General features: G+C 48.6%; 1 protein-coding gene across 1 annotated transcript in view; it reads left to right on the forward strand.

The window, feature by feature from the left end:
- NCKIPSD (NCK interacting protein with SH3 domain) overlaps positions 1-18,207 on the forward strand; it is a 48,288-nt gene that overhangs the window by 14,350 nt on the left and 15,731 nt on the right. Inside the window, exons 2-5 of the mRNA XM_054076318.1 lie at positions 4,477-4,589; positions 5,367-5,568; positions 9,976-10,063; positions 12,347-12,975. Coding sequence (XP_053932293.1) covers positions 4,477-4,589; positions 5,367-5,568; positions 9,976-10,063; positions 12,347-12,975 — 1,032 coding nt within the window. The remainder of the gene's footprint in view (positions 1-4,476; positions 4,590-5,366; positions 5,569-9,975; positions 10,064-12,346; positions 12,976-18,207) is intronic.

Below are 18,207 nucleotides of genomic sequence, written 5' to 3' on the forward strand. Positions count from 1 at the left end.
GCAAAGAAAAGCCTGCCATATGTTAATGGGCCACCTTCATAAAAATGTGGGAGTCTCGCACACACAGGGTGGCTCAGCCTGTCTGCGCTGATGCAGCTGTCAGCCTGTTTGTCTAGAAAATGCTTTTCTGAAAGGTATGATTATTCTAGACTGTTGAGCAAGTTCTTCTGTATGAGTGCATTTAAACAACGCCGGCGGAATGTGTGGAAGGACTCTAAGAGGAAGGGGGGTGACATTTTCAAGAGCCCCAGCAAAGCTGGGGAGAGGAGGTCATGCTACCTGCACAGCCAGGACACCGGGAGTGTTTTCCAAAAGGTTCTGGTCTCTCCTCAGTCTGTACATGGAGTAAGCAGAGGCATAGGACACATCCTGTGCAGGTGTGCCCTGTTCGGGGAGGCTGCTCTGGGTGCGGTGAGAGCAGTGTGAGCCCCGAGGGTTGAATGCATCCCTGCCTGTGCCCAGCTGTGCCCCGTGTTGGCCACACTTGGGTACCCACAGGGTGTTCTGGAAGGATGCTTCTTATAAGCCTGGCTTTGACCCTGGGAAAGGCATCCTTCGCTGCCTGCGTCTGGACGGGGGCGTGCAGAGCATCCCAGGGCAATGCTGAGGTCTGGCTCTGCCTCCCCTGCAAACAGGGCAGGAGAAAATTGGCAAAGGGCTCTGGGGAAACCCTTTGTTTGTTCCTGTTATTAGCAAGGAGAGAGGGAGTAATGATTTATTGATGCTTCTGTGATTTTCCTGCGCTGGGCTATGAAGGAAGAAATTCTGTTTCCTGGCTGATGTTCATGGCTCTAATTGAGCTGTAACTTGTTCCTGCAGGGCAGCTTGCCTGCAGGGTGCCGATGGTGCCCGTGGTTCTCTGATACGGTGTTCCATCAGCCAGTCTGGCCTGTGAGCATCATGGGTCACTGCTCTGCCCTTCCCCTGCCTCTTGGTGTAGCCAGCCTGGCTGTGATGGGCTGTTATAGAGCCCAGCATTTCTCTGCTGCAGCGTTTTATTTGATTAAAACAGAAATATCTGATATGAGGGGTGGTGGCCACTCCTTTTTGAGGTGAGATGCCACGTGAACATGGCTTAATACCTCACCAGAACACCTCTCTGTTTTTCACTGTATGTTGGGCAGAAGGTGATGTCCTGTCAATGGCTCTTGGCTGCAGCCCGGTAGCTGTGCCAGCACGTGGCAACCGAGGAGACTGCCCCACTCGCCCTCTAAGGGCTCCTTCCACCTCTGTCATTGCCCTGTTCCTGCTGCATTCTGTGCCTTTCTGGAGCTGCTGGTGTGGCTGTGCCACTGGGGAGCTGGTGCTGGAGCCATCGCTCAGACGCTGCCAGCCTCCACCTATGGGGTTAACAGCACTGCTTCTGTAAATCCAGCTGAATTCCTGGGCTTTACTTGGTATGCGTCCTCTGACAGCACTCCTACAGGGATGCCCTTTTCATGTACTCCCCTGCTTCTGTGTGAACCTTAGCTTAGCCTGCAAGGAGCAGGGTTTCATCTCTGTATCCTGGAGCGTGGAAGGGGGCAGGAGCTGGATCTTAGTTCAGGGCCCTGCGGGGGCAAGAGTGAACTTCTGAGTGCCAGGCTCTCCTGCCTGAGCACAAAGGCTCTGTGCCCTCTCCCTTCTGCAGCCCATAGACCACGCGTGGCCAGGATTGCCTGCGGGCAGGTGAGGAGGCGTGGGCATGTCCTGCTCAGGATCCCTGCCTGCATCCCAGCCGCGAGCATCCTCGGGAGCAGGCGCTGGATGCTGGCTGGAATCCCCTGCCAGTGACTGATCTCCCTAAACTGCATGGGGAGAACCGCCGTTATCCTGAATTGCTGTGAGCAGGTAATCCCGTGAGCCCGAGGGAGGAGATTGTGGGTAAAACACCAGCAAACCTGACTTTTGCCCCTGCGTGACCCATGCTCCTTTTAACTGCAGTGTGGGTTTTTTTGTCCATCCTCTTCAAACAAAGCAGTGCCATTTTGGTTAACCCGAGGAGCGTGAGGATTCCTTCTGATCACGTGGTTTATCCAGGATAACAATTTCTATTTAAGTTTATGACTGTAGTGCAGGGGATCCCCAAAGCTGCGTGTCCTACAAACCCTGACTGCAAGGCGCCCCTGTGCTATAGACCCTGCCGTGACCAGCTCAGCCGAGCGAGGGAGAAGATGATTTATGAGCAAGCATCAACAATGTCATAAAGTGTAAGTGGCAAGTTAATGCTGCTTTTTTATTCCAGCCCTTTTGACAGGGCCCTGTTAGTAGCGGGTCGGGGAGCAGAAACAAAGGAAAGAGCACAGCAGCTAAAAGCCGCTTGTCACAGCACTGCTGCATTAGTGTGAAAATGATGTGTTTTATCAGAAAACAAGCATCCTCTCCATGACAAATGGCATCGTGCAGCGAGTAGCGGCTCCAGCCTGTGGATTCCTGTGGACGATGTTGACAGGCTCTTTGGTAGAGAGCAGAGATTCTGGGCTGTTCAGTAGGATTCAGTGCTTTGTACAGTGATATTCTTGGGGAGATCAGATTGAGAAATAAGTGGGCGAACGCCTGGCAGACTGGGGAGGGTGAGAGGAGGCAGCGTGAAGGGGTACATCTCATGGAAGGGGTGGTGGTGGATGTAGAGGGACTACAAGTGAGGGATCAGGGAGTGTGCCAGGATGGTTGCTTGGAGCCTTTAGTAGGAACTGCATTGAATTTTGAGGTGAGAATGGTGTGAGGACAGGGGTCGGTGGTGCTTGGAGCAGCATGGAACTCCCCTGGGGACGGCAGCACTGGAGACATCTGCACTGCTCCCCTTTCCCAGAGAAAGCACGCAGCTTGCTGTAATTTTCTCTTCTCAGAAAATGAGATGTGTTCTCTGAAATAACTTGCCTTTCCTTCCAACGCTCTTTTAAAGATGTTCAAATGAGCTTTGCTCCACTTCCCTACTTAGGTCTATAGTTAGAGGTGGCGAAATGCTCCCTCGGCCATATGGGGCTGCTAGGAGGCTTCGTCCCAAAACTGGGTCCTGAGTGTTGGTTTTGTCCTTGATCTGATACTTTAACGAATTCAGTAGATGCAATTCAATATAGCTGGTTTTATTTTTAAACTTTTCCCCAGTTGCTTTCTTCCCTATCTCTTTTTCTTGGGAAAACAAACAAACAACAGAAAAAAACATCTTAAATTTTTCTTTTTCAAAGCTGAGTATTGCGGAGGGGACCATCCACCTTGTTTGGAGGTTGTTCCCCCCCACCCCCTAGTCTGCAGTTGATCTTAATTCACGTTTGGTTTAGTAATTAATCAGGATATAAATAATACATAGCATGTTATCAGAAAACTGCATGCCAGTGCTACGGAGGCAGGTGCTTTCAGCCCTGGCGGGGAGGGCAGCCTTCTGCAGCCCCCTAAGACCAATTAAGGTGCATCCTTGATGAGATTCCAGCTGCTCTTTGGCTGGATAAATGGTTGCTCTGATGCAGGGAGGGGGCAAAGCAAGTGAGGATGAAGGGGTTTTAGCGTTCAAACAGCTGCAGTGAGTGCTGGAGCCCAAGCATTCCCCTCTGCTCCTGCTGCTCCCCAGCGTGCGTGGGCTGAGGCTGCTGGTGGTGATGCCGAGTGGATGGTGCAGGCACCAGCAGCACCTTATGGAAGACCTGTGGGCCTGCTGCATCCAGGGTAAAGGCTCGGTAGCGTGTATTTTGCCTTCAGCCTTAGTCCTGTAAAGGTCTTTTCTGGAGGCATGTCAATTGCTGGCAAACAAAGCCTTGAAGAATGTCCAAAATCTGCTTTTCTTTTCTGTGCCCCTTCACCACAGCTCTCCCAGCCTCCTGTGTAAGCCTGGGAATGAACGTCTTTGGTTTTTCTTGTTTCAAGGCTGGTGTTTACTTCAACTGCAGTAATGAGTGCTAAACTGGCTGGCAGGAGGAATAAATGTTGCTATGACAGTTTGGGTGGAGATTTGGAAAAGCCACTTTGAGTTGCAAAACAAGTATAAAAAAAATCAAGAAAAAAGCAAGCAAAAACGCAAACCTAGAACCAATGGACTCTGAAGGACAACAGATTTTAACTAGGTCTGTAACGTTCACAGCTCCATAGCAGGACAGTGAGAGCAGAAATAATTGAGCTTGGAATAAGATGGTCTTTGCAGTGGGATCACAAAAGCTCCCAGCAGCAAGCTGAGCAGTCAGGGCTGCTTATGGTCCTGAAGCTCTGCCCTGAGTGTTCTTGTAGTGATCGCTGGAGTTCGGTGCGTGTGGCAGAGAGTTAGTTTTCCAACCACAAACCTTGAAAGAGCAGACTCAGTTTGAAGCACAGCTTCAAATATATTTCCTTTGGAAGGAGGAGGGAACAATGAGGTGGTGCTGAGATGGGCTTCTGGCTCTGGGAACTGTTTGTTGGCAGTTTGGTTCTTTGGGTTTCCCATACAGTGGTCTCTCCCACCCTAAGCTCTGGTGCGAAAGAACCGCAGATGAATCAGTGCAGTAACATGTGGGATGTTGTGTTTTTCAGGTGCTGGAGCAAGATGTTGTTCTCCAATCTATTGACCGTGCCATTGAAGCTGTGCACAATGCGGCCATGAAGAATGGGGGAAAGTACAACCTGGAGCAGAGAGATGTCCTCCAGTAAGTATGACGGGCACCTGGGGGAGCTGCTGGATGAAGGGTAGTCAGCATGTGATATTTGTGTCATTTCTGTTCTTGGGGGTCAAACTGGATGTTGCTGATTTGAGTCCGTGTGCTGTGAAGTGCTGATGCACTCGGAGAGCTTCCCGGTGTTTGAGCTGGTAGCCACTGCTGCTCCTCCTGGCAACCGTGTCCCGCAGAGCAGTGCTTTGCTCTCCCCACTCTCTCCCTGTGTATGTCAAGAAGAGAGAACTACCCCCTGCACTGTAGGCTTAGAGGAGAAATCCCAAACCTTTCCAGATGGATTTTGTCTTCTTTGCCAGCCAGGAATTGTAGAGGTTGTTGGCATGTGGCACAACCTCCTTACTATGTTCTCAAATAATTGCTTGTGAGGAGGATTTTTGTTTTTCTCTGACGCCTCACACTCTGCGCTGAGGCACACTGGCTTAATCTCAGTTGAACAGCGATTCTAAAGTGAAGGCAATTTCTGAAGCCTGCAATGCAATATGTGACTCTACCCCCGAGGAAGAAGCATTTTTCTCCAGTGAACTGATGAATAAATCATGGGCTCTTGCAGAGCCTCTTCCTTCCTCCCCCAGAAGTGCTTCCTTAGTTGTTAATGAAACTGGAGTTGGTGTTCAGAGTAATGTAACCCATTCTGGTATGTATAACCCAAATGCAATAAATCATTTAAATACGCTTTAAGTATCATTTAAATAATTGTAGCACGGTTGCTGACTTCCTTTAGCTGTTCCTGATGTCATCATTCCATTTCAGAAAACTGATCCATCACCGGAAGGAGACTGTGTCCCGCAAAAGTCACTCTCCCACCCCACAGGGGATGGTTATGACACAGTCCTCCAGCGATCACCACCTGGATGTGGCCCGGCAGCCCAACGGCGTGTGCCGGACGGGCTATGAGCGACATCACAGTCTTCCAAACACTGAGTTCGAGGAGGAGGATGAAGGTCTCTATCAGGTAATAGTGTCTGGACACCTTCTGGGTCCGTCCTTTGGTGGGGTGACATCGCTTGTCCTGTTTAGTAAAATGCTTTTGCAGCTGAAGTCACAAATGAAGTGTTTGTGCTGGGTACCTGGGGTCACTGCAATGTAAATCAATACCATCTCTTAGGAAGCCTGGAACAGCCCCTCTGCCACTTGTACTTTATACTTGTGATGCTTTTTGGGATCCCTGAGGGTTTGTGGTTTCATGGTGACGTGTGAGATCCATTCTGTATTGTGTGACTGTCTCTCAGCAACTTTGTGAGAGTTGCAGGCTCCCCAGAGAATGCTTTGAAAAAACAGTTTTGACGCGAGAAGCAGAACTCCCTCCAAGTGCTCAGCACTGCTTTTTTCCCCCCTTGTTAAATTTACAAGGTCTTTGGCCCTTAAGCATTTTATCTGTTGTTACTGCCTATTTTTTACTACTCTAAACATAAAAAACCTCAAAGTTCCTGCTGTGTCTGAGCGTTGCTTGTCATGATGAATTCAAGGTAAATTGCAGGAAATATGATATAGAGCAGGGCTTTTTTTTATCTTGGCGGCACAGAATTCCAAGGTTACTGTACAGTGCCAGCGAGGCTTCAAAGAAGTAGCCCAGGACGGATGTAGCGGTTGTTGGGGATGAGTGATGTGGCCGATTACACTGTGTAGGTATAGCTGGATGTTAGGGCTAAAGACGTCAAGCAAGGGTGAGCACAGAGAATTTTTTTCTCCTCTAGATGAACATGTGCACTGTAGTTTTTCTTCATCTGTCTGGGATGAGTGTTTGGAGGCAGTGTTTATAAGGTGCTGATACGCTGTCACTCCTAGCAGATGAGGCTTGTTTTACACTTGAAGAACTGCGAGTCTGCAGAGATGAAAGGTAGCTCTGGCTCATGCAGAACATGGTAATTCTTACAAACCCCATTTTTCTCCTTGCTATTCGTTTTCTTTTCTGGGCAGCCAAACCAGCTTCATTCCCAAGCCTGTGGATTCTCAAGCAGGCAAGAGAAAGGAGCACCTTACAGCCCATTTTCCATGCCGATTCCCTGTCTTTATCTGGTCTGTGGTTTGGTCACTTGCCAAAAAGGAGCAAGACAGATTCCTTGGCTGCAAAGAACAGTTTCTGTCTTGATGGCACTGAGGATGTAGTCAAAGGGCTTCCAGCTTTGCCCTGTGCTGAAAGAGCTCCTTGAGATTTTAACAGCTCAATTGAGGGATTTCCTGTGCGCTTTGAAAATGTGAAATGGAGGAAGTAGCATTGCTTTCTTCCACTGGTTATGCAGCTGCCAAAGAGGAGACCTCCTGAAATCTAAATTTTCTCATTAACTCCGGAAGAGCAGAGGTCTTGGGATGTACTTTTCACTGCTTGGGACTTTTGCGTGCCTTCGATGTTTGCGTTTGGAAACTTAAGTAAAATTTGAAGTCTAAATTTCCTGTCAGTGGTTTTGCTCCCAGGGATGAACTGGCTGAAATACTTCGTGATGACATCCATGCTGAGCCTATCTTCAGCTCCTCTGTAGTTAGCATGAGGTGGGAAGCTGGGACAGTTACATACCCACTGCCAAGCAAGAAGGTTGGGCTTCAAGAGTATTTTAGTCAGCCTGCTGCATTTGTGAACGTTCAGTGGATCTGTGATGCTCATCTCAGAAGTTTTTGCTGTAAACCAGTGTGTCTGGGTTGGCAGAGCTTGCCTAGAGGAGGTGGTGGGTGTGAGATTACTGGGGTTTATTTGTTTGTTTGTGTAAAGATGCCCACTATACTAGCGTAATTTCCCAGAGTTAAGAGTTGAAGGAGTGGTGGTGGTGGTCTCTGCCTGCCTGGCTGGGAAGGGGATGCGAGTCTTGTCTCAGGCAGTGCAGGGAGCAGAGCCTCTGCTAACAGTCCCTGATAAATGGGAAAGGAAGTGGAAACACACTAAAATTGGGGATGTGGGGAAGTTCACCGCCCCTTTTTGGAAGCCTGGAGCGAGAGAGGCATTCAATACATGTAGGTGCTTCTTTCTGGACCCTTGGTAATGTCCCTCTTCTTCTCCCATCTGGACAGGAGTGATCTGAGCCACAAGGACTGTGTGGTCACCTTCCCCATGGCAGCTGGACAGTGGATGTTTACTCCTCTTTTCTTCCCTTCCCTTGGGGTTTTGTGTTGATGATGTACTGATACTGCAGTTGACCCCATGCAGTGGTTGGGACATGAAGTGGAGGAAGAGGATGGCTGTTGGTTACCTGTCGCAACTCCTGACCGTGTGGCAGCTCCAAGCTTGAGCAGACACCAGCATGGGGAAATCCATCTGATGCTTTACATCTAAATGAGGCTGGCAGGGCTCTGAGCTGACATTAACTGTACATCTATGAATTTAAGCACTAGTCTGTAATAGCTGTTTTAAACTTGCAGGGTAAATTTGGAAGGGGTAACAAAGCCGTGGAAATACTCCACAATGACCCAACCCTGGCTGTCTCCAAATAATGTCACGCTGCTGCTCTAAGCTCTGAGCCTGCCTTGTCTGCTAAATCCCACCACTTCAGTAATCACGGCCGTGCCGTGCCAAGCAGCTCTGACTCATGCCATTAGCCGTGCCGCTCTGCAGAGAGGGTTCTGCTTTTAGCACAGCTGAGCTTTCCGGATTTGGGACCAGCCTTCCCGCCATGCGATGCAGAGACCCCTCCTGATCCGTTTGGCCTCTCTCAGCTGTGCAGTCTCTTTTTGGACCAACACAGATCATTTTTTTAAGCTGTATGCAAGTATCATATAGCATTTTTTCCCAGAGAACAATGTGGGATGGATTGACAAGAGCAGAAGAGCTCATGCTGGGAGTCTGCACGAGTATCTTGTATTAATCCACCAGCTAAGGGCACTTGTAAAGAAGCAACTCATTCAGTGGCATAGTAAAGGTTTGGGTGTGTTAGATGTTGCGTGGGAGAAAGGGGCCAATAGATCCCTTTCTAAAAGTCACTGTAAGTTGTGCCAATTGCTGTGCCTTCACGTGTCTGGTGGGCTCCAGACATGGGCTGTAAGCACCGTATTGTCACCTTGTGGCATTAAGTCTTGAGTGTTTGAGGGGGCTCTTGAATTGTCTTCTTTCCAAGAATATCTTTGCTCCCTTTTCAGAGGAGGTTTCTACCTTTTCTGAATCCAGGGCAAAAAAAAGTGCATTTGGCATTCCCCTTTTTCTGAGCTATTTCAGGTTGAGACCTGTCTCGGGTTTTTTTTTTTGCTGCAAGGCCTGCATTGATCTGTGCCCTGTGTGGTGGTGTAGGGCTGTTCAGTACTGACAGGTCACAGATAAACTTCTCTTCCAGGGCTAAAAAAGCCTGGGAAATGGTCATCGTGTGGTGACCTGGATGTCACTATGGTAGGCAGATTCCAGCTAGCTTCAAACCGGGCTACCTGAGCCATTCAAGCCATCACCCCCTTTCCCTTTTCTGTGGTGCTCTCGGTGGTTTTGCTGCAGAAAGCAATTCCAGTATCCCATTGAAACAAAGGCAGGTTTCAGGCAGTAGGCTGTCAATCACAGAAGTCCTAAGAGTCCCCAAACTAAGTCTTCTGACCCTGGGCCACCGGGTTGTGAGGGTCAGAGTGCTGATGGAGCGTGCTCCTGCCTAGCTTGGCTGCTGTGTTCAGCAGGATCCTACTGATCGGAGGGTAGGCCTGAGGTTACACCTCACTGGAGTAATTCTTGGTGAAAGCGATGTCTGTGATCCTGATGTTTGGATTCAACAGGAAAAGATGAGCAGAGGAATCTGGGTCTGGGGCTTGTATGCTGCTGTCTGGGTGTTGATAGTAGAGGAGACTTACAGGAGAAACCCCAGATGCGGAGAGCTAATGCAAATCCGTGGCAAAGGCTTTTCACAGCGGGACTCGCGCTAGGTAGTGTAGAATTGCACGGAGGGTCTAGCCCTATTTTCTCGTTGTATGGGCAGAAATAGCTCCAAAAGCATGGAAAAGGCATTTACATGTTTCCAGTCCTTGGCTTTGTCTTTCTGCAAGGGTATCTGTAGCTGATGTAATGGATCTCTCCAGAAGAGTGTCTAAATAGGCGCTCTGTTTGCAGCCTCTGTGGAGCTATTGAGAGTAACGTGGAGTCACGGTGCGTGTGTGGGATTGCATTTGGAATAAAGGAGGAGTAAATGCTTGACAGATCTACATGATGTGTGTGCTGTGTGCTGCTGAACACAGCAATTAAACAAGGGCTGCTTTGCCTGTCACAGGGAGGGGATGAAGCAGGCTTGAGTCCTGCTTTGTTCTTCTAGGAAGCCGCCTATTAATATCTGTCCTCCCGAGAAAACTTCCCCAAATGATGAGAGAGCTGTGAGGACAAATCTACGTGCGTGAGGAAGAAGGTTTCATAGCAGAGAATGTCTTTATTGCCAACCTCCTTTGATTGCTCTGAAATCTTTCCTTATAGATCCCACCACAGCCTCGGCGTGCGGCTCCTATCACCCCCCCACCTCCGGAGAAACGCAAGAACACACAGATGGCTGCTCCCGTTAAAAGTAAGGACAAACTGCCTTCCATATCTTGGACACAGAATAAACACTGGGCAATATAACTGTCAAGTTGCCTGGATGCTTTTGCTTTGTGCTTAGAAGGCATCCTTATACATATCCTAAATTCTTATAGGTTGTATATACATATCCTACATTCCTATAGATTAAATATCTCTCTCTTTCTCTCCTAAATTCCAATAAGTGTTACGTACATCCTAAATTCCTATAGATTTTATATATATATATATATATATATACACACACATATATATATATCTCCCAAATTCCTATAGGTTTTAATGCTAACAATCATGAGCTGGTGGCCAGAGCTCCTTCATGCCCTCTCTGATTTCAGAGGGCCTGGGCAGCCTGGCACCTGTGGATAGGTGCCAGGTACAGCATCCTCCTGGTCCTCCAGTGCCAGTGGCCCTGGAAAACATGGTGCTTTCCAAGGAGCAAACTCTGGCTGCTCACTTGGCTAATCTAGCTAGCACACAGCCTTGGTGATTTAGGATCCCTGTGGGTGTTTTACTCTACCATGGCCATCTCCCAGCAAGGCGGAGGTTTTCCCTGGCAGTGCAGAGGGTGGTGGTTCATCAGGACAAACTCACTGGTAGTGCTTTTAGGACAAGCTCAAGTTTGCCTCTAGTTTCCAGTCTGTCATGTGCTTTCTTTGTACAGTGTTCAGATATGATTCCCATAAAATCAGTGGCTGGTGTCTGTAAGGAGCAGAAATAATACTAGGGACACAGCTGTGTGTGTGCTGGCTGCAGCCAGGGGATCTGCTGGTCGTTAGTGCTTCAGAGCAGAGCAGGACCACAGGGCTAAGGCAGGGGCTTCTCCGTTGTCAGTGCAGTTGGGCTGGCAGGGGTGGTGGTCGTCCTGATGAATTGCTGTCAGCTTGTCCCAGTGCTCTTCTATGCTGTGACAGCCGTGCCATTAGGGACACACAGCCCATCTCAAGCCCACTCGTGTCCCCTTGTGAGGAGCAGGGCAGAGCTGTTGACTTGCAGGTAGTTAATTGACACTCGGGGCTGGCACCAGCTTGCTTAATGGTACTTAATGGTATTGAGTCATTTTTCACTGTGGTAGTGGGAATTCACAGAGGTCGTTCTCCTTCAACTCATTATCTTGATTTAGTGAAGCATGGTGGGAGCTATCATTTGTGAATGCTCCTCTGAGGAGGAAAAAAGAGGGATGCTGAACCCTGTGAGAGGGGAGGGCCCTCTTTCTGCCTACCTTGTGCTTCCCTTGAGGTGGAGTGGTGGATGGAGTAGTGAAGGGCTCCCAGGACCAACAGGGCAGGAAAGTTTGGAGTTGCCTGCAGAGGTGCAACAAAGGCATTTCGTGTGTCTGGGCCTTCCTTTGGTGTGGAGGAAATAGTCTTCCCTGAGAGCTGGCCTCCCTGCGGAGTGTGCTCCTTCTCCAGCACCAACAGCAGTTGCTCTCGTGAAGCTCTAAATGAAGGTAGCCCAGTGCTAGCCCGAGTAACTATTTATGTAGTCAGAAAAAGACTTGGATACATTTCTGCTCTCTAGAAATGAACAGATAAGGTTTACCAAAAGTATACAGTAGACTGGGTTAAAGGAGAGAAAAACCTTAACATCTCTTTGCTTGTAGTGGATTTTTTTCCTTGGAAGGTGGGATAGCTTACCACTGCGAGAGCCGGTCAAAACTGGAGGCAGTGGGGGAAAACACAATACAGCAGAAAACGTGGAGGGTCGTGAAAGCAGTGTATACAGGCAGGGATTCAGGGCTCATGATCAAATGTTGGAGAGTGCTGAAAGGGAGAGACTAGAGGTGTTGCCAGCCAAACATTTCCTTCACTGTCAATGCTAACTGTATGTGCAGTTGGTGAGGTTCGTGCACAAGGGAGGCGTGGGCTGGCGTGTGAAGCCTTTGGCGTCTTGCAATTCTCAGGCACCATCGTTCAAAAGTGAGGGCTTGGATCCTGAAGGCAGAAAAAGGCACTCGCTAAGCTCAGGGAAAAGACTTTTCTGTCCCTTAATCCTGTCCCTCCCTCCCTTCCCCTGCGTAAAACACTAAGCCCTTTGAAGGGTATTCATCTCAATAGAGTAGTTTTCCCCTTTCTAAAGAGGTGATTGTGCAGGAAAGCTCCAGAGAGAACTGGTACAATTTTGCTTTGAGATAAGTGAGGCAGGAAGAGGAGTTAAACTGCCCTGGTCGCATGCACAATGAGTCTTTTAATGGACTGCACTGTAGCAAATTGTGGTTTTCTTTTTTCCCTTTGATGCGGTTGCTAAGGCATTTTTAATTGTTCCCTTTCAGACGCTGTTGAAATTATCCCTGGGTCAGCTTCTAGCGCCTCCTCTATAAGCACGACGTCCCTGGATACCTTGTACACCGCTTCTTCTGTATCAGAGACCGCTCTCCCAACTGCCACCTCCAGTCCTGCCAACACCCCACCCCCTGTCCCGAGCCGGAGTGTCCACACCACGATAACACGTAATTTGGACACCGGCTCTGTGGCCCATTCCCGCTATGGCACTTCCCCAAAGGATGGGGCCAGCAAATCTCCCCAGAGCAAGAGGTCTGCCCCGGCACCCCCGGCTGAAGGGGGGACCCTGAGGTCCCACGCTGTGGATGGGGAGAAGACTTCTCAGGTGAAGAAAGCTGCTCCAGCCCCTCCTGCAAGCCTGGATGCCTTCAGCTCCCTCTGCCTGGAGGATAAGAAGGCGGCTGTGGTGGAGCCGATGCCAGCTGAACCCAGTGGTCTGGTGGCGTCTGTGCCCAAGACAATAGGTGCCGAACTGATCGAGCTGGTGCGCAGGAACACCCACCTCAGCTATGAGCTGTCCCGCGTGGCCATTGGCGTGGTCATTGGCCACATCCAGACCTCCATTCCAGCAACCAGCAGCATCATGGAGCAAATTCTCATCTCTGTGGTGGAGAGTAAGGTAATGTATGCGGGACTGGGCTGGGGGGCTACTGCAAGCCGCTTCCTAGCATGGAACAGATGATGTTACAAGCTCTGTGAGCTCTCCTAATGTTTGGGATGAGAAGTACAGTGAGATCCCAAAGGAAGGAGGCAAGGTGCTAGATGGGAGTACATGAAGTGGAAAAGAGGTAATTTTTTTTCCCCAAGTGAGCTGCAGCTGTACAGCATAACCTTGAGTTTGGAGCTGAGGGTCAGAGGTGAAACCAGCTGAGAGGGCCCTCGGTGTTGGGAAGCGGTGGCAGGCGGTGGTGAAGGGGTGAGTGTTCTAAACGAGACTGCAGTTTGAGGAGAGGGTGATGAGCTGAATGACAGTGAACTGAACCACATGAGCACATCGGGTGGGAGGTGACAGTCACCTTCCAGGTCTGAGGAGCAGCACTGGTGGCGAAGCAGTGTAGGAATGGATGGAGTGGGACTTGAGGCACGCGGAGAAAGCTCTGACACGAGTTGTTGACTGCTGACTGTGAAGGCTTATGAAGAACCTTTGTGGCAGCATAGAATCAGAGAAATAAACGAGTAGTGACTAAGGAGGTATTTTCTATTATGAATGCGACAAATAGAAGCTGAGGCAAATGGAACCTATGCAATAAGTGCTTCTTTATGCAAACCTTTTATAAAATAATGCATTGTACAGACTTCTTTTATTCTACAGTGCTGTGTGGGCTTCATGTAGATTCAGCACGCCTGTGCATACTACACGTCTGCACTCATTCTTGTCTCCTTTGACAATGGAGCACTCAAAACTTCTACATATCTGGCCTGGTCTTTCACCAAAGCAGTGGAAACTATCTTTCTGTAGATGCAAACCTCTCTATTATTCCTAACACACGCATCAGCTTTTTTTCAAGAAACCACGGAAGAGCAGTTTTTCAGCCACTGGAAGAAGAGCTTTATTCTGAGCTTGTTCTAAAGTAACCTTATGCCCAAAGTCATATATGCCTCCTTCCTCTGCTACAGATGAGCAAGGAGTGAAGTAAAAAGATGCTTCTGGCAACAGTCATTGAAATGGTGAAGTGTACCTGGGCAGCCCTCCACTTTAGTTACAGGGATAATAATTTTCAGCTCTCACTTGCTGCATACAGCCCCGAGGAGTACGTTTCATATAAATATCTAAGATTGGAGTTCCATTGCTAATGGCGAGTTTATAATGAACTGTTCAGGGGCATTTCAATATGGAAAACTAATGGCATTCAAATTTTAGATCAAATCGTAATCTGTTTAACTGTCTGCACTGAATAGAGGGCCCTATAAGCAATCATCAAGTCTCAGTTTGTGGCCATAACCCAACAGTTAATTGCTTCCTGCTTCGATAACAATACCGTGTCAGCATGCCATCTAGATTCAGCAAAAATATAGCTGTTTCAGGCAAATGTTCTGGCTCTGACTTGCACACTAGGAAATTCAGTTTTCTGTTATTTGGACCTGGGACAAGATTTGAATATTATTTTTATCTTTAATACCTGTTCTCGGAATACAATAAGCTTAATTACACAGGAGTCATTTAGTGCCAAATTTATGCATAGGGGATTTGAAAACCTTGTTTTCCCGGCCATTTCTGCAGACCAGCCTGAAAAATATGGGAAGAAATTCTGATGCTGGTGCAGGGGCAAGCATGGATCTACCTGTAATTGATAGAGTATCTGTCATCTAGGACATCTGAGGGATTTAAAAATCCCCAGTACTGTATGGAGACACAGGAGAAGGTCCTGTCCCCTTTTGCAGTACCTCATCATATCAGTACTGCTTTCAGAAGGAAAGCCTGTGTGGGCTTGCACAGTGCTCAGGCTGTAAATGTTGTGGTTGCAGTGTGCGTTTTTCCTGAATATCCCATGCAGAAGATGTAGGTGAGCTGATATGTAGGTATTGGTCTCAGATGAGGTGGCTCGCCTGGTACAGGAGACCACCTCTGACAATTAGAAGGGCAGCCACATGTTGCTGTGGGCTGGCTGCACTGCCAGAGCTTCACCAGCATAGTTATCAGTACAAATTATTATCGTTGACTTTGTGTTGTTCATTATACCAAGTAGTTCCACAGTCTCAGGGGAGGTTGTGTAGAATTGTTGCTGAGTCGTCAGTTCTAGGTCAAAAGCTTTTTTTTTTTTCTTTTAATTTGTAACTTCTGAAATCCCTCTACACCCCAAGCCATGCAAATACGTGGTCAATCCTTCTTTTGCATTTTTTTCAAGTTTTTTTACTTCCACACCCTAAAACAGAGCAAGGGATCAGCTTTGATTTAAAGCTTTGCTGTGTTCATAGTTAGTATCATACCTGCTTCAACCTTTTGTATCACGTTCTTTAATTAGCGTTATCCTTTCTGTTCTTATTCCAGTCTTAATTTGAAGTCAGATCACCAGTTTACAAAATCAATTCCAGAATCCATTACCTTGCTTCTATCCCCAGTGCCTCCTGAAGGTTGAATTGCGGTGGCCCTTTCCTCTTATTTACTTTGCTGCTCCTCCAGTGTGGAGTCATGTCGGAGACTAATTCTGTGACACAAAGGCATGCGTGTGCAATAAAATCCTCTTCTGGGACAGCACCATGCCCCTGCTTTTAGAGAGGTAACATAAAGCTGTGCTGGGGGAACAGCAAAGACAAGGAGGGCTTTGAGGTGCTCACACCTTAGGAAAGCTGCTTCAGAGGTACCGTGTTGCTTGGAGAACCCTGATCTGCAGAAGCAAATGTGCTCAGCTGGCTTCCCTGTGACAGGATTTGACCTGGCCTTGGAAATGGCCCCTTTTGTTGTGTTTGAGCTGGTTCCTGTTGGGTGGTAGGCAAGGCAAGACGTGCTAGAGGAAATGAAACCCCTTTTTGAAGGGGTTGCGGCAGTGACTGTCTAAACTGGAGCTGGCTTTTGAAAGAACTTGTTTGAAATTTGGATGTAACTAAAGATAATGTAGATGCTACATGGTTTTCAGGCATTTAGAGAATCACTTGGATTAGTATGGATTGGTGATATGTGATTGCCTTCAGCTCTGCTGAATTATCTCCCATCTGAGAGGAGGGGTGGCACTGTAGATGTCTCATCTAGGGAGGTCGATTTGAGGATTTATTAAACTGAGTGCGAGGCAAGCAGAATTGCCTAACATACGAGCCGAGTATCTTTCTGATAAGAAATCACTTATCTACCTCTATTAAATTAGCATTGCTGTGTTGCACGTATTCAGACTCATCTCTGGTTGCCTTAAATTTAAGCTTGAAAACTGCTGACGAGAGCGTGTAATTCAGTTTGGACTCGTAGATCAGCCCAGGCTGCTGGGTGAGGTTGATCGGTTCTCAGATGTGTTGGAGATGGAAGAACAAGTTAGGAAGTTCGTGTGAGAGATGACTTATCTCTGGAGGGGGTGTCCCTTTTAGTGCTGGGCTGTGACCTGCTCCCAGCTGCCCATCACCAGTGCCTGGTGGCTGCCTGTTGTCCCCAGCGAGCCCTGACAAACCTTGTGGCTAACATGGCCAAGCTCCCTCTGCTTTCCCAGTGTCCACATGGGATGCCTCTCACGTGCAGTTCATGTTTGTTCCTTTATTCAGCTCTGCTTAAAGGAGAATTGCTTTTGACAAGACACAAATGCTGCTCTGAGGCTTGGCTTTTCCCTGCAGGAGCTTTATCCCTCTGCTTGCGTGGGACAATGTGAAGATCATCAGGATGAATGCTTTCAAGGCTATCTCCTTTGGCTGGGCTGTTCGCGTGCCTACTAGGGCTCCTCCTTTGTGAAATACTGTAACAAAAGTGAATCTGGAGAGTGGGAGAAATGCATTAATGCTTAGGCAAGTCCTTTGCTCAGTAATTGCTAGAGGAGACTTTATGAAGGTCTTCATGCACAATCATCTCGATTCAGCTGTAGATGGGTCACGCTCATCCAGAGAGCGCCGCCACTGAGTATGTCTGCAGAGCAAATACGCACTGGGCTGCAGGTGACTGGAACACCTGAAAAAGGAAGGCTGCAGAGACCTTACTGAACACAGCTAATGTGGTGGTCAAAAGCCAAGTGCTCTTCTGTCCCCGTGACGCCCGCAGGTCTGTGCACGGCAGGCGTCGTTTCCCTGCGGAGCTGACCTGCCCCGCAGCAGGGCTGTGTCCATGGGTTGTCCAGCTGGGACCAAGCCTGCTGCTGCTGCAAGAGTGCATGTGAAAGGCCTGCCCTGGAGAGCTGGGTGCAGCCGAAGTCGGGTGTTTCTCTTGCACCATGTTTCATCTGGTTTAGGGGCTGTCGAGAGCAGTGCTAGCCACTTGGTTTTTGTAGATGGTGCTGTATGGGAAGGGTTTGCCACCCAGAGGAGGGGTAATTCCCAGGGTGGTGCTCCTGAAATGTGTGTAAAAAGCTGCTAAATAGTTTACCTGAGGCAGATCTGAACTCATCTGGAGGGAAGCAGCTGATCAGTGTGTGTACTCACAAGCAATGGTGATCCACCACGCTTGTTGACGTGGTGGGGAGGGAGGCATGGGGGAGGGTGAGGAAAAAATGGGAGGAAGAGCTTGGCAGGACGACATTTGGGTTTTCGTGGCAGATGTGACCACCACCTCTGAGCATTGTGGATGTGATGAGGTTCCTAGATTGGTTTTTGGCTGCTGAGGAGGAACAAAGTCCCAGCAGTGGTTTTGTTCTGCTGAGCTCTGAGGAGGGACCTATTTGAAACAGCAAGATAACGCAAAGTGACATTGTTAGAAATACTGAAGCCTCCTCCTCCTTATGGGCTCTCCAGCAGATTCTTGGAAACAACCATGTGATGAGGCTGCAGGTTGAAGTAGCTGCCAAGATGTTTAATAAGCAGAGACCTGACCCCGGTGGTGGGAGGACTGAGAAGAGTGCTGAGAGTGCATTGAGACAGTGCAGTTACAACGGTAGGATTGAAGAGCTTGTTAATGGATTGATCTCATCCAAGTCCATTAGGAGCTTGATGCTCGGTGGAGTCCTGAGGGCTGCAGATGAAGGATTGGAGGAAGCAGATTAGTGATAAGAGGCTGAATAGAGTGATCATTAAATCGAGTAATCGTTAAAATGCTTGTCCAAAAAGACAGCCCAGCAGTGGGCTGAGGAAGGACCAGCCCTGCACTGCTAGGCAGGAAGGGTGTGAGTGAGGTACAGAGATGGAGAACCCTCTCCCAAGCAGCTGGGACACATGAGGACAGAGAGGTGACACTGCAGTGTTGCAGGACCTAAAGAGAGAAGTTGGCAAGAATAAGCGAGTCTCTTAA

This window comes from Cuculus canorus, chromosome 11, assembly GCF_017976375.1.
Source record: "Cuculus canorus isolate bCucCan1 chromosome 11, bCucCan1.pri, whole genome shotgun sequence".
NCBI lineage: Eukaryota > Metazoa > Chordata > Aves > Cuculiformes > Cuculidae > Cuculus > Cuculus canorus.